At 31.7% G+C, this 13,371-nt stretch overlaps 1 protein-coding gene across 2 annotated transcripts in view; it reads right to left on the reverse strand.

Annotated features, from left to right (window-relative positions):
• Positions 1-890: 890 nt before the first annotated feature.
• The window catches only part of LOC124369398 (vitellogenin-2-like), an 89,679-nt gene continuing 77,198 nt past the window's right edge, over positions 891-13,371 (reverse strand). Inside the window, exons 21-25 of one of the 2 annotated variants that reach the window (XM_046827400.1) lie at positions 9,937-10,116; positions 7,318-7,567; positions 4,778-4,929; positions 2,538-2,771; positions 891-1,123 (exon numbers count right to left, since the gene is read on the reverse strand). In XM_046827400.1, coding sequence (XP_046683356.1) covers positions 959-1,123; positions 2,538-2,771; positions 4,778-4,929; positions 7,318-7,567; positions 9,937-10,116 — 981 coding nt within the window. In that variant the 3' untranslated portion in view covers positions 891-958. Of the gene's footprint in view, positions 1,124-2,537; positions 2,772-4,777; positions 4,930-7,317; positions 7,568-9,936; positions 10,117-10,368; positions 10,429-13,371 lie in introns of those variants that run through there. The other variant, XM_046827401.1, reaches the window with a different exon arrangement.

Here is a 13,371-nt window from a genome sequence, read left to right on the forward strand (position 1 = left end):
TTAGTGTCTTAGGTCAGGTTACAATACAGTCATCGTATCAGGACCAGTCTATAAGAATTCACTGTATTTATAAAATGGGTTATTAGTAAGCCGATTTTTAACAATTCTTTGACATTTAGGAGATAAAGTATTACAAAACTTCATACCTGTAAGTGGAAAACACTTTATACTTTTATCAAGCCTATACCTGGGCAAAAATAGATTTACATTATTCCTAGTTGAGTAACTGTGGACACCATTATTCGTTTTTAATTCATCACAATTCTCATTTATTTCTACAATACACTGTTATATAATATATATATATATATATATATATATATATATATATATATATATATATATATATATATACAAATATACACAAATTAACAAAGTAATAAAATAGTCTACAAATTGTGCAATTAAAATAAAAAATTAATTCACCTATTAACCGTAGAACAAGTAGCCAGTACACGCAGGTTAACGCAAACAGGCTCTATTGTAGGAGCGTCTGATAAGATAACGTTCTGCTATGAGCGACGAACTCGTTTTTATGGGCAACACTAAGAATAATTGGCAACAAAAATAGTAATTAGAATTATTTACGTTAAGGGTCCTCGAAGACTGTAACTCTTTTGGTGGGGGTATGTGTAACACTTGACCTCTGCTCAAGGGGGTGCTTGTGCCTGGTCTTAGTTATCTTCTTATCAGTTAACTTAACAACTCTCACTACTGTCATCCTAAGCAAGTGTCAAAATATTATAGATAATCCTCTAGTTTCACTCTGCAAGTTTTGCCGTCTGATAATTTGACCTGCGTATAAAATAAGAACCTAACAGCAATCTTAGAAGAGCTAACTGGCTTTATAGATTTAGTAACAGCGAGAGTGGGATTGAAATAATAACTAATTGTGTTTTCTGGATGAGATTTATATTTCAAGCAACTCATCAAATTTAAAAGATGAAATATTTTAATTTCAAATTTCCATGTGTTCAGCATCTGAGTCATTGAGCCTGTAGGATTCGAAGAACTCTGCAGATGACTTAGCTGTTGTTCCATTAGCAGTATGGAATAGCTCCATCCCCGAATTGGTGTACTCTCCACATAGTCCACACAGACGGCCTTGAAGGTTTTGGGCTGCCTGTTATATTACACCAAAAGAAAAACTTTTAGAAGGTTTGACCAAATATTTAATTTTAGATTTACTGTATACCTTAATCTGGTATGTAGAATTGAAAATCAAAGAGGTTTGATAGCAATAAATTACATCTGAATATGTTGCAGTGAATTCTACCTACACACACCTCTTACTCAGTTATAATTATTGCAGATCTCTTTGAAAGCTTAATTATTCTAGGTTAGAATTTTGGATGAATGTTTTTATAATGAAAAAAGCACTCTTGTAATAATATCTTAGATAAAATTTATTATTAACTATTGAGTGATCTGGAAATAATGAGATTGCAACTCATAGCTATAATAAGTATGAGTGAACACATCATTTGGTTGGAAGGAATACATATCCTTGTGTTATTTATTGCTAAATCTTTTAATGATTTACTTCTCAAAATTCTTGCAGCTTAGGAACAGTTGTTTATAGGTCAAAACTATATTTTTATTTAACACTTATCATGTCAAAATTAATTTTGAATGGAAAATAAATTCATTATCAGTAACACCTAATAGTTAAAATACTTTATACCATTTTATTTTAATTGCTCTTTAGGACTATTGTTAGCTACTGCCTACATTATGAATACAAATTTTTAAGTTTAAATCTCTTATAGGAATTATTTTAAAATTTGTTCCAATATTAAACTTTAGAGGAATATATGGTGAAATAAACTCTAAAATTTTAATTTATCATGCCAAAACTTTATGTATTTTGCATTTGGTATGTATTTTATGTATTATACACTTTTAGACCTTTGTTATCGAATGACAGGAAACAAAAAAAGATGACTTATTCTTGGCTAGGACCACTGAATAATTTTATAATTGGCTTCTGAACAATCCTTTTTATTCTGTAGATGAATTTTTTGGTGTATCCGATATTAATTTATAATATATTTAAAGCTAAATAAGGATAATTGTTTATATTTCATGGATGTGTTTACACATGTCTTATATTTTAGTATTCAAACATGTATTTATTTATTGACTTGGCTACTGGCTGTAAAGTGACTTTGTCGATGAGTGCACAAACTTAATATGACAATAAATATTATTATTATTATTATTAATGATCCTATTCTTTAAAGTACTTCTATAAATCTTCTATAAGTAGCAGATTTAAAATCACTCTTAATGGTAATCTCTTAACATTATTTATATTTCCTAACATTCAGAAGGTGATTTTATAGAATCCAATGCTAATTTACGTTACATGTTCCAAAAATAAATAGACATATAGAAAGCATTGAATGCAAAGTTTACACATGTCTACTACAATAAAATGATTGAAATTGATTTTTTGGTTCATTGCCTAAAGTTACCAGTTAAAATGATTGTTAAATCTAATCTTATTAGCTCAAGTTTTGCTACCACAGACTCACCCTGAGTATAAGAGAGGTGTTGGAGTAGACAAGGTCAAGGTGATGTTGTGGCAGTGTTACGTGAAGGGAGTGGTCTGGTGTGAAGACGGTGTGTGCCAAGACTAGTCCTTGTTTATTGGTGAGGTGCAGCACGGAATTGTAGGTGCTCATAGACTGTAGTCGTCCGTTTATATACACCTTCGGCCCAGCAGCTATTGACATCACAGCCAAATCTCCAATGTTCACTTCAACTGTCTGTACATTGAACCCATAACAAAATTAATGCACCGACTATTGTTTAATCGTAAGAGATAAACACACCGAATATCAGTTATTGATTAATATTTTGCTTTCACTAATAAACTCTTATATTCATGGTATTTTTACTTTGTAATTGTTTTGCTGACTAAAACTTAACTGTGATTAAATTTATGAGGAACATGTATACAATGGACTGAACCTGGTTCTGAATTGGATTTATATTTTCAGAAATAATGAGTTGAGGTGTGATGAGTTGGATGGTGTGGTCATCCTAATAAGGAAGAAATTTATGCAGTCTAGATCTGCTATTGATAAATAACAACAGGAAACAAAATTGAATACTTTTAAATTCTGAAAAAGTTAGGGAAGTTTACAACAGCAGCATAAAATGTTCTGAAAACTTTTTGCTAGTGCTAGCACTTGTGCTGTGCGGAAGGAAGCGACAGCTTGCTGTTTTTAACCTATGACGGTTATTCACCGTTTTCCATGTAAATACTGTTGGCTGATTCTAACCTTTAATGATTGAGGAATTTCTTTTCCTTGTATACAATGGTCAATAAAAACTAATGCACAATGCTATCTGCATTCAGTAGTCATATTCGTTTAGTTTGCTGGCAGCAGTCACTTAGTACAATTTTCATTTTCAAAATATATATTTTTATTCTTTATTGGTTTACATAATTTTCATGTAAAAATAAAATAAAATATTGTTTACTGTTTTGGGTATTTTTTAATTCCTATACCATTACTATGAACACACAACATAAAGTCGTTCTGGAACAGCAATACTTGCCAACGAGGTAAATGAGAATAAATTGTGTTAGTTTGTTCCAGTCTACAAAACATTGTTTTATAAAAAATTCATATAAGATGGGTTCTATTGTTCTCAACAACAAATGAAGACTAACCTGAAAGTATATTTGCCAAACACTTTATAAATTGCGTATATATTGAGTATAAACAAATATTTGAATAATATATTTCAATGAGGATGACATTACTTTTTAGATAGAATAGTGTTTTGGGACGAAATGTGGATTCATAGCTGTTTTTCTGATTTGATATGGAAAGTTAGGAAATCATTATTACTAGACAATAGCATGCTGCTCAATGCCAATATAACTTATGTATGCCACACTTTGCACGGCCATTCAATTAACTCAATTGCAGTATTTAAAATATGATTTATGCATGACTGACCAATTTGAATGGGCATTTCTAATTATTAGTATCAGTATCAGAAGGGTCATGATTTTGTCCACAAGTGTGTATTTGTCAGAGTGTTCAACTTTCTTAATCACTCTGTCCTAATTTTGTTTAATAACGTTAAACAATGAGAACTAATAATGGTAATATACAAACCGTAGGAAAAACAATGTTGAAAAAGCATTTAGTGTCAGTTTTAAGTATTAGCGAAAAATACAAATTGAATACATTTTTATTACTTATTAGTCATAAGGGCAATGTCAAATGTAAAATGTGTAATAATTAAATATAAACTGGTTATAGTTTGTACTCTACTGACAGTATTATATTCCAATCTAATAAAATATAGTGTTTAAGGCTTTATTTTTGTGCAAAAAATGTTTAGAATTGTATAACAAATACGTTTTAATTGTGTATACTAGTCCAATTATAAATATTCAACATTGAAAAATTGGAGTTCAACTACTATTGCTTTGACATTATTTTGTACGTACTGTATTATATAACTTTGATAATCCCAGTATGTAAAACCAATTTACTGGTCTGTTATATACAGTACTGCCCTATGACACCGGAAATCCTCTTATTATCCAGTGGTATCAAAACTATCTGAATTATATTCTAACAATCAATCAGATTTAATTTCCTGGATATCGTTGGTAATGGTAAATGGGTATATGAATTTGAATATTATTTTCCTAAGTGAAGTTCTACTGATAAATCTACATTCAGTCTTCATACTGCATTATTATTTTGGTCGTATCAAATTGACTTTACTTGAGATCATGACTTACCAGGTTATTGTCTTCCTCGGGGCGAGTAAGGACGGCAAATCCATATTTTCCAGTACAGTCCTGAATAACTAGATGCCAGTTTTCGCTCATTCTGTGACGATACTCAGCTCTGTCAAATGTCTTCACTCTACTCACGGATACACCACAATACTCTGAAATTTTCAATCAATTTCTTACAGAGTCATGAATTTTAATTAGTCATCATAACGTTATTAAACTGAACTGACATCGTTACCAAAGCTTCAATAGAGTATTAACTCACATTATATTAAATTAAATATTAACTCAAGTGAAAAACCTGACTGGCAGAGATGAAACAATAGTAGTTTACGTTTAACTAAGTATGGACAATCAACAATAAATACATGTATTAACAGATTCTACAGAAAGTAAATTAATAACTGATTTATCAGGAAATAAACTAGTAAATATTTAATAATAAATAAATAGTACAATAACAGACAGTTAAACATTTAGGTAGGCTTCAATACAGATAAGGTTAAAATTAAAAAGAAACATCTGTCACAGAAAGTGCCAGATATTCGTCTTTACTATAAAAAGAGTTAACAGCCATCTATACATCACTGATTTGAATTTACTAAGACTAATGTTATGACTGGTAGGAGGTAATTTATACACAAACGGATACCAATAAAAGAATACATGGATTGTGATTTGCTTACTCTGCAGTAGAAAATTTTAAACTATTAACATTGTAATTGATAGATAATAACATTGCTTTAGATATCATGCCAGATTTGATTTAAGGTAGTTTGAATACAATTACGGATTTTTTAATGTAATTTAACCAGCTCAAAAAATAAAATAACATTTATTTGTTAATTACTCAAAATTAATTTGTTTTGGCTACGAAAAAGTAAATTAATACAAATAATTTCAGATGAAATTGCAAGAGAGAAGCAAATTGTATTCTGATTGATTTGGAACCCTGACTGAACTTCCTGCAATGTATGAGCTAGTATGAACCTAAGTCAAGGATGCATGTTTAGAAAGTACGCTCAGAGATAGAAGGAACAGATGACTAATTACAAGCCATTATTAAATCTTCATGTCCATGAAGAAATAGCAAGCTGCTGTCTTGGGGAAGGTCCTTGTGGTCAGTAGTGGGTGTTGTTAAAGGCCACAAATCACTTCAGAGACATCTTCTTGACTGGGATTTGCGAATGACCTGACATCTTAGCTGTGGTGAACACAAGGAATGATTATGCCATGTTCTTTGTGCCTGTGTCACCTTGGCAAGGGTAAAACAGGAGTGACTTGTGAGATCACACTCAGCCGAGAATTTTGTATTCGAATTTGGAATAGGTAAGCTTGTTCTCTTTGAAAATTGAGTTGTGCTGCTGTGAGCAGACCTGGAATGTAAGAGGGGCACAGAGACACAGGTATGACGTGATGTGTCATAGAGGTAGGATTTGCAATCCAGTTAAGAAGAAATATAAAGGGAAGAATGTAATAAAGTTCTCTATTGGCACATTTACTTTGTTTAGCAGTTATCAGTAATGCTGATGTTTTTGACTGTTTTGGAGACAAAACGTGTAGGAAGGTATATTTACTATAACTATAATAAAACACATTATTAATTTATTGAAAGTTTATACCACATGGTGTCTTCTAAGATCTGCTGTCTACATCAGGTTTAGTGTGATAAAGTAGTGTCAAACAATGTTGGTGCTGTGGTGATACCGAGTGTCGAAACAGTATGAAGCAAATCAACATCAAGATGAATTGTTAGGTCTAGACCGATGTGAGGAGAGCTGTCATTTAAATCTATATATCAGGGTAAAGAGGATCCATATCATATCACCTTGTGCTACAGACCCAGAAGGTATTAGAAGAAGAGGGAACACTAAATTATTCACTTTATATCCTGAGGATAAATACTACTTAGTCACACTGTCTCAAATAATATATACATTAGGATGCAGCCATACATGGACATCTGTTATTGTGTCTCACACTGTAAGAAAGACATTTTACTATTCTTTTAAAGTATCTATTTTATACTTCTTTAACTATTTTATAATTTTAACCAAGTTTAGGAAATGGTTTAACGAATTTCTGAAAAATGTCATGGTTGTTTTCAAAAGAGTCCAGTATACTCATATTACTATTATAAACTAACAATTATGACTGCTATGCTATATGATTTGTATGCAAATATTGAAATCGCTATACCAGAAATATTTTTTAATGCTAAATAGTGCAATAAACTGTTCGCAGGAATAAACTGTTCAGTAATCATACTATTGGAAGATATTTAAAACAACATCTAAAAGGAAAATTTTACCATAATTCTCTGAACCATCTCTATGATTTCCTGCTGTGACCATCAATATACAGATGGATACAGAGATGTGTTCAAACTTTTTATGACATTAAATGTTTTACTCAGGGCATTTTAAAGTATACTTTTACTTCTAAAATACTTAAATTATCTTTTGTGCCATAAATATACTTGTCATATACATTTGGAACAAATTAAAGATTTTATTTTTAAATAAAGAATGTATGCTAGTCACCCCATGGCTCATGGTTCTGCAGGACCCATTCTACAAAGGTAGCCATTGGCAGTTTGGATAGAGGGTATCTATAGATATTGACGCTGGTCACAGGTGTTGTGATGAAGGCATTAACGGACTCTGTTCTGCTGTTGATATCTGCTACTAGACTCATGGTGTTGACACCTCTCCCTTCCTTCTCCTCTGTTTGGGGCAGCATCACCCTAGCAGTGTTCAAGTAAGTGCGAGCCTTGTTCTCGAAATATCTGGCCTGAAATTCATGGTTGATTAAATCAAGTTTTTTTTTAATTCAGTGAAATTATTTACTAATTTTCTTATAGATAATCGTGGAATTGAAAATTGATTTTAAAGTCGACTACCTTACTGCTAATACTCCTAATGGTGTTAAATTAAACACAGTTGTTTTCACATCTTTCTTTAGAAAAAGCGTTAAATTATTCAATTTCCCACCAACTCCTGCATATTAAGAAAATATTAACATTCTTATTAGAGAATAAACTGGAATTACCTGTCCTAGTATATAAGGGAAATTTTTATTCTTGAAGAATATTTTTTTACTCCTCAACATCAAAGTATTTGTCCCCTTCATAGTGCAACATCCTTTTCAGCGCTTTTTCCAATCTTTGAAGCATTTATGAAACTCACATTTTGGTATGGTACTCAGCAATTCCGTTTTAACCTCTTTAATAATATCAAAATGTCTCCTTGGTTCTCTTCATCTTTGAAAATAGAAGGAAGTTGCATAGGGAAATTCCTTGTGAATACAGTTACAGAAAACATAGCTTTGTTATTGGTTGCCAAAATACTGTGAACAAGCAATGAAGTACAATGGGAGCATAACCATGTTATAATTCCAGGAATGATTTTGTCACTGTACTGGCAATTTACATTGGATTGCTTAACAAAAATTGCATATAACTCACAATTAACATTTTTCATTGACCATACAACAACATGACATAGTCAGAAGATCCTTTACATTTAATTGAACTCATAGAATCTTTTTTGGTCTTATTTCTTCAGCCAGCTTTAATTGAAAGAATTGGCATTGATTTCAACTCCATAAACAAACACCAAGGTTTCATCATCTATAATGACTTTTAAGAAGTTCTGGATAATTACTGACTTCATTACAAAATGCTTAAGCAATGTCTATGTGAGGTTGTTTTTGATCAAAATACAGCAATTTAAGAACAAACTTTGCTATCATATATTTCTTGCCCAAAACATAAATAAAGTATTGTTTTAATGCAAACAATATCTTGACCTCATCAACAACCTCTATGATAGTGATTTGACGATCTTTCAGAATCATTTTTATCACATGCTTCAGATTGTTATTTCTTAAAGATGTGCCAGGGTATCCAAGATGTCGTCATCTTTACTGTTTTCATGGTCATCTTTGGAATGCCTGTACCACTTGTAAACTCTTGTCTCTTACATAGAAGATAGAAACAATGGCCGTATGATCTGTCATCAGACTTTGGATCTGAGGTACAGATAATGCAAGTTCAAATCCTGTCTGTGATCATAGCACTTTTTATCAGTACCATCAACCTTGTACTGTATCGACTCTCCCCCTTATTCTGTTTGATAAGATCTTCGCACAAGCCTATGGCCTATAAGGGCAAGCAGAATAAGCCTTAAAAGGCCATCGACCTTTCCTATTTTTAATTTTCTAAAAGCAGTCTATAATTTGAATCCAGTGCTGTACTTTATTATATTTTTAGCTAACTTTTTTTAATCATGTTACCCATCTTATTTTGAAATGCTGAGTACACCAAAACATTTATAAACCATTAGACTGTCTCTGAAGAAGCAAATGTTCAAAACAGATGTAATTTCCGATATAATATGTGTACTAAAAATTTATAAAATTAATAATTAAATTCTCAACTTCAAAAATGTGCTTATATTTACCAGATATTTTAATATTACTTGTAAATTCATAACCAGTTAAGATCTAATTAAATGCCATCAGGATAATATACAGCAGGGCAGATGATTGGCACAAAAGAAAAATTGCAGAAAACACTGATCTGAGAGCTAATACTCATATTAATACCAGCATTGGATTACTCTCAATTTGAATTTTTTTGGGGGTAAACTTGAATTTGGCTTGTTGATAAACACCAATTATATCTTCATAGTAAATTGTAATCAGTGAGAAGTAAATCATTAAGTCACTGGTTGATTTTTTAATGAGTTATTAATAAATAAATTATGAATTATTTACTGATATAAACATGATGTCATTTTATTGTTAAACATCCTATCAATAATTATATAGTTTCTATATTTTGATGAAAAACGGACATCTCCAGTAAAGTTATCCATTACCTATACTTGGGTCATGGATATCCATCTAATTAGATACTCAGGAAATTTGTGGTGATGAGCTTGTGTCACTATTGTATTATATTAGAGAAATTATATATTGTCTTATATGAAAAGAGATCTACATGGCATTATTAGACGTATGTGTTTTAAGATATTAATAACTATAAAATTAAAAATCAGGCCTTTCCCTGATTTACACGATTCCTTACAGATAATTATAAATTCAGTAGAATTAAAAGACTGCCATTCAGTAGTAATAATTATACAAACACCACTCACATGTTCATTGTAGTAGACAGTGAAACTTCCATAGCCAATTTGTTTAATTTCATCGTGCAGCTTTTGGCAACTAAGGTCCATCATGGAATCGTAGTACCGAGGCTCCATCTGGCTACAGGCCTCTAGCAGAGGTGAAGTTCTTAGTTCAGTCAGTTTTGCTCGGCTGAGACCTACATTTCCCTGTCAAGAACGTAACTACCATTTAGATCGACTGATTAACTACTCTATATAACCCATACACTTATTTGTATGTTCACTTATAACACAATTCACAAATTGTAGAACTGATAAAGCTCAGAGCTGAGTCAGTTTTGCTCGGCTGAGACCTACATTTCCCTGTCAAGAACGTAACTACCATTTAGATCGACTGATTAACTACTCTATATAACCCATACACTTATTTATATTTTCACTTATAACACAATTCACAAATTGTAGAACTGATAAAGCTCAGAGCTGAGTCAGTTTTGCTCGGCTGAGACCTACATTTCCCTGTCAAGAACGTAACTACCATTTAGATCGACTGATTAACTACTCTATATAACCCATACACTTATTTGTATGTTCACTTATAACACAATTCACAAATTGTAGAACTGATAAAGCTCAGAGCTGAGTCAGCTTTGCCCAGCTGAACCCTTTTCCTTCCCATAAACATCAGATACTGTTTATACTAACTGAGCCACTCCATAAAGGGTTAATTAAAAGGCTGGAGTCACCCATATAATGTTTTAATGTATTGGAGTAGAGAAAGTGAACTCATAATATATTTATAAATCATATAAAAGCACTTTTAAATGCATGACTCAATGCTCCAGAAAATCATTATGCAAATACATGGATAATGTATTATATTATATTATAATACACCACCTATTATATGGTGGTTGACTTCCAGGCCATAATGTGGAGCCACTCCATCTTGTTGAAACAATTCTTCAAAATCATTTGAGATCTCCTGTATAGCTGAAATAATCTGTTGTTGAAGCATTGTTAAATATAACTCAACAATAAGGTTCCTGCCTATGAAAATGGTCCAATAGCTCGTCCTCCCTTAAAACCAAGCCACATGCTAATTTTTCCGTATTTTGTATGAGTTGGTCCACATCACTCCACAGTTATGAATTGTGCCTATTGACTCACTAAGCATAAAGGTTGATTTGTTACTGGAAACAGTATGATTTAATGTGATTGTCATACACGCAAGTGCTTGAAAAATCCCAAATTGCAAAGATATCAAAATGGATGTTTCATGTGGATTTCCAAAAAGAGACTGTAAAACCACTACACATTATTCCTTGTTTGTTGCTGATGTATGTCTGCCTGATCCAGCACAATTATTGACAAATCGTGTTTCTTCAAAATACCTAATTGGTTTTTGAACTGTCAGTCACAAAATTCAAACACACAAGGATTCAAACAATGAAATAAATTCCTCACTTCATTATACGAGTGAATTTGATCATCTTAATCGTACATCATTAGTACTGTTTTATGTTTTCACTCCTTAATTACAGCACTGTAATTAAAAAAAATAAAATAGCCAACTGCTGATAGAGTTGAAAACCCAGTCAGTTTACTGTGGTCAGAGTTCACTTGAGGATAGAAGTTGAGTTTTGGAATTTCTCAAGAATGTTTGTCTATTGTCTTTTGGGGTAGGATAGAAATAGAGTCCGTTAGTTTGCACTGTTCAGTTTCTTTTACCTTCAAAAAGAGGGGTCATATGATAGTGGTTTACTTTTGGGTTAGTTGCTCTCAAAATTTTCAGTTTTTTGGGGATGTGACACAGTGAGTCGTGCATAAAAAGTACATTTTTATACCTTATAAATACATTATGAATTTGGGTTTTCTACTTAAACACACTAAAATGTTATCAGTGTACCCAGACCACAGAGAAAAAAAATACAGAGGTAAGATTCTATTTTCACCAGACTGGAGAATCAGACTACCTATATCTGTGACTGCCATTGGTTATGTTTCAATACTCTTTGCCTCTGCTACTCTCTTATGTTATAACTTCAGTTATTTTATTTCTATGCTATATAATTCGTCAATTTGTACATTTCCTCATAACAGACTTCATGTATTGTAGCATTATTGGTATAACATAATTTTATAAAATTCACTCTTTACAAAACAGTTGATTTCCAAAGAATACATGATTATGAAACTAGATAGTTAATTTTGCCACATATAGCATTAATATGAGTATGATAGTCAAAACTGTTATCGTAGCTAAGCACTTATCAAAAACAGCTTGTTTTGTTTCTTTACCACAATGAAGTGTACATGAAGTGCACTGAACAAGAGCTGATTATGACAATGTTTAACTTAAAGATTGAAATTTTGAGAAGGGGCTCAACAATGGTGGCTCATGGTCCTAAAACTATTAGAAGCTGCTCTTTGAGTTATCAACAGTCAGTACTTATCTAGCTCGGCATTAAAGAAATTATGAATAGATATTCAACCAAAAAATTAATATAAAATAAACAAACAAAGTATATATGTAATTCGATTTAATTTCAGCAAAAAGCTTGTATTAACAAAGAAGGTGCAGTGAGAATATCCTCACTGCCCCCTTAATATATTTTCTTAGGATTGGTCTTGTAATGGCTCAAATATAATCCATTTCCTCATGAATGTTCATTCTAACATACGGTCATGACATCTCATTATATTGTCACCACTGAAAACACTGGACTCAGTCTGTTGCAACTTAATTAATATATTTGGTTTTTTTATAATAAAGGTTAAAACAGAATTATGTGTCTTGGGTTGTCAGAGAATTTACAATTATATTGCCTTTGTCAAGTGGGCCCACTAAGGCTGCCTTGAACAAGCATGTGTGGGACTCTCATACATTTTCACTTGCCATAAACAAGCTAGATAAACTTGACCTGTAAGTTAGCACTAAAAGTGTGATTTTACCTTTTGTGTTAGGTGTATCCGAGAAACATTCTGAACTGATACATTTCTGGCGATATTGTATGAGGTATGAAAGAGGATTGAACATTGCTGGAAGAGATATTTTTGTACAAAATACTGGTATAAAGTTTGTAACTGTTAAATTAAATAGTAGTGTTAGCAATCTGTGTAATGTTGAATATAGACTGAAAGTAAGGGGACTTTACTTGTGCCTGTTTATTAAAATTAAGGTATTAAATCAAACTATTGGTATTGATTAGCGTTTTTTCACAAAATGATAGAACTACTCCGTAAATACATTTTAAATGGTTTATAAATACTTATAACTCAGGGCTAAACTTTGTATGATGATGAGAGGCTATTATGAAGTAATTATGAAGTAGACTTGTAGGCATAGAGTAATAAGGACAAAGTTAAGTTTTTATCCAAAACTACAATTAGATGTTCCTCTTAAGTTACAGAACTAATAACTTGTCACTGGTTAATAGTAAACTTATGTTAAATGTTCAA

This window comes from Homalodisca vitripennis, chromosome X, assembly GCF_021130785.1.
Source record: "Homalodisca vitripennis isolate AUS2020 chromosome X, UT_GWSS_2.1, whole genome shotgun sequence".
NCBI classification, from domain to species: Eukaryota; Metazoa; Arthropoda; class Insecta; order Hemiptera; family Cicadellidae; genus Homalodisca; species Homalodisca vitripennis.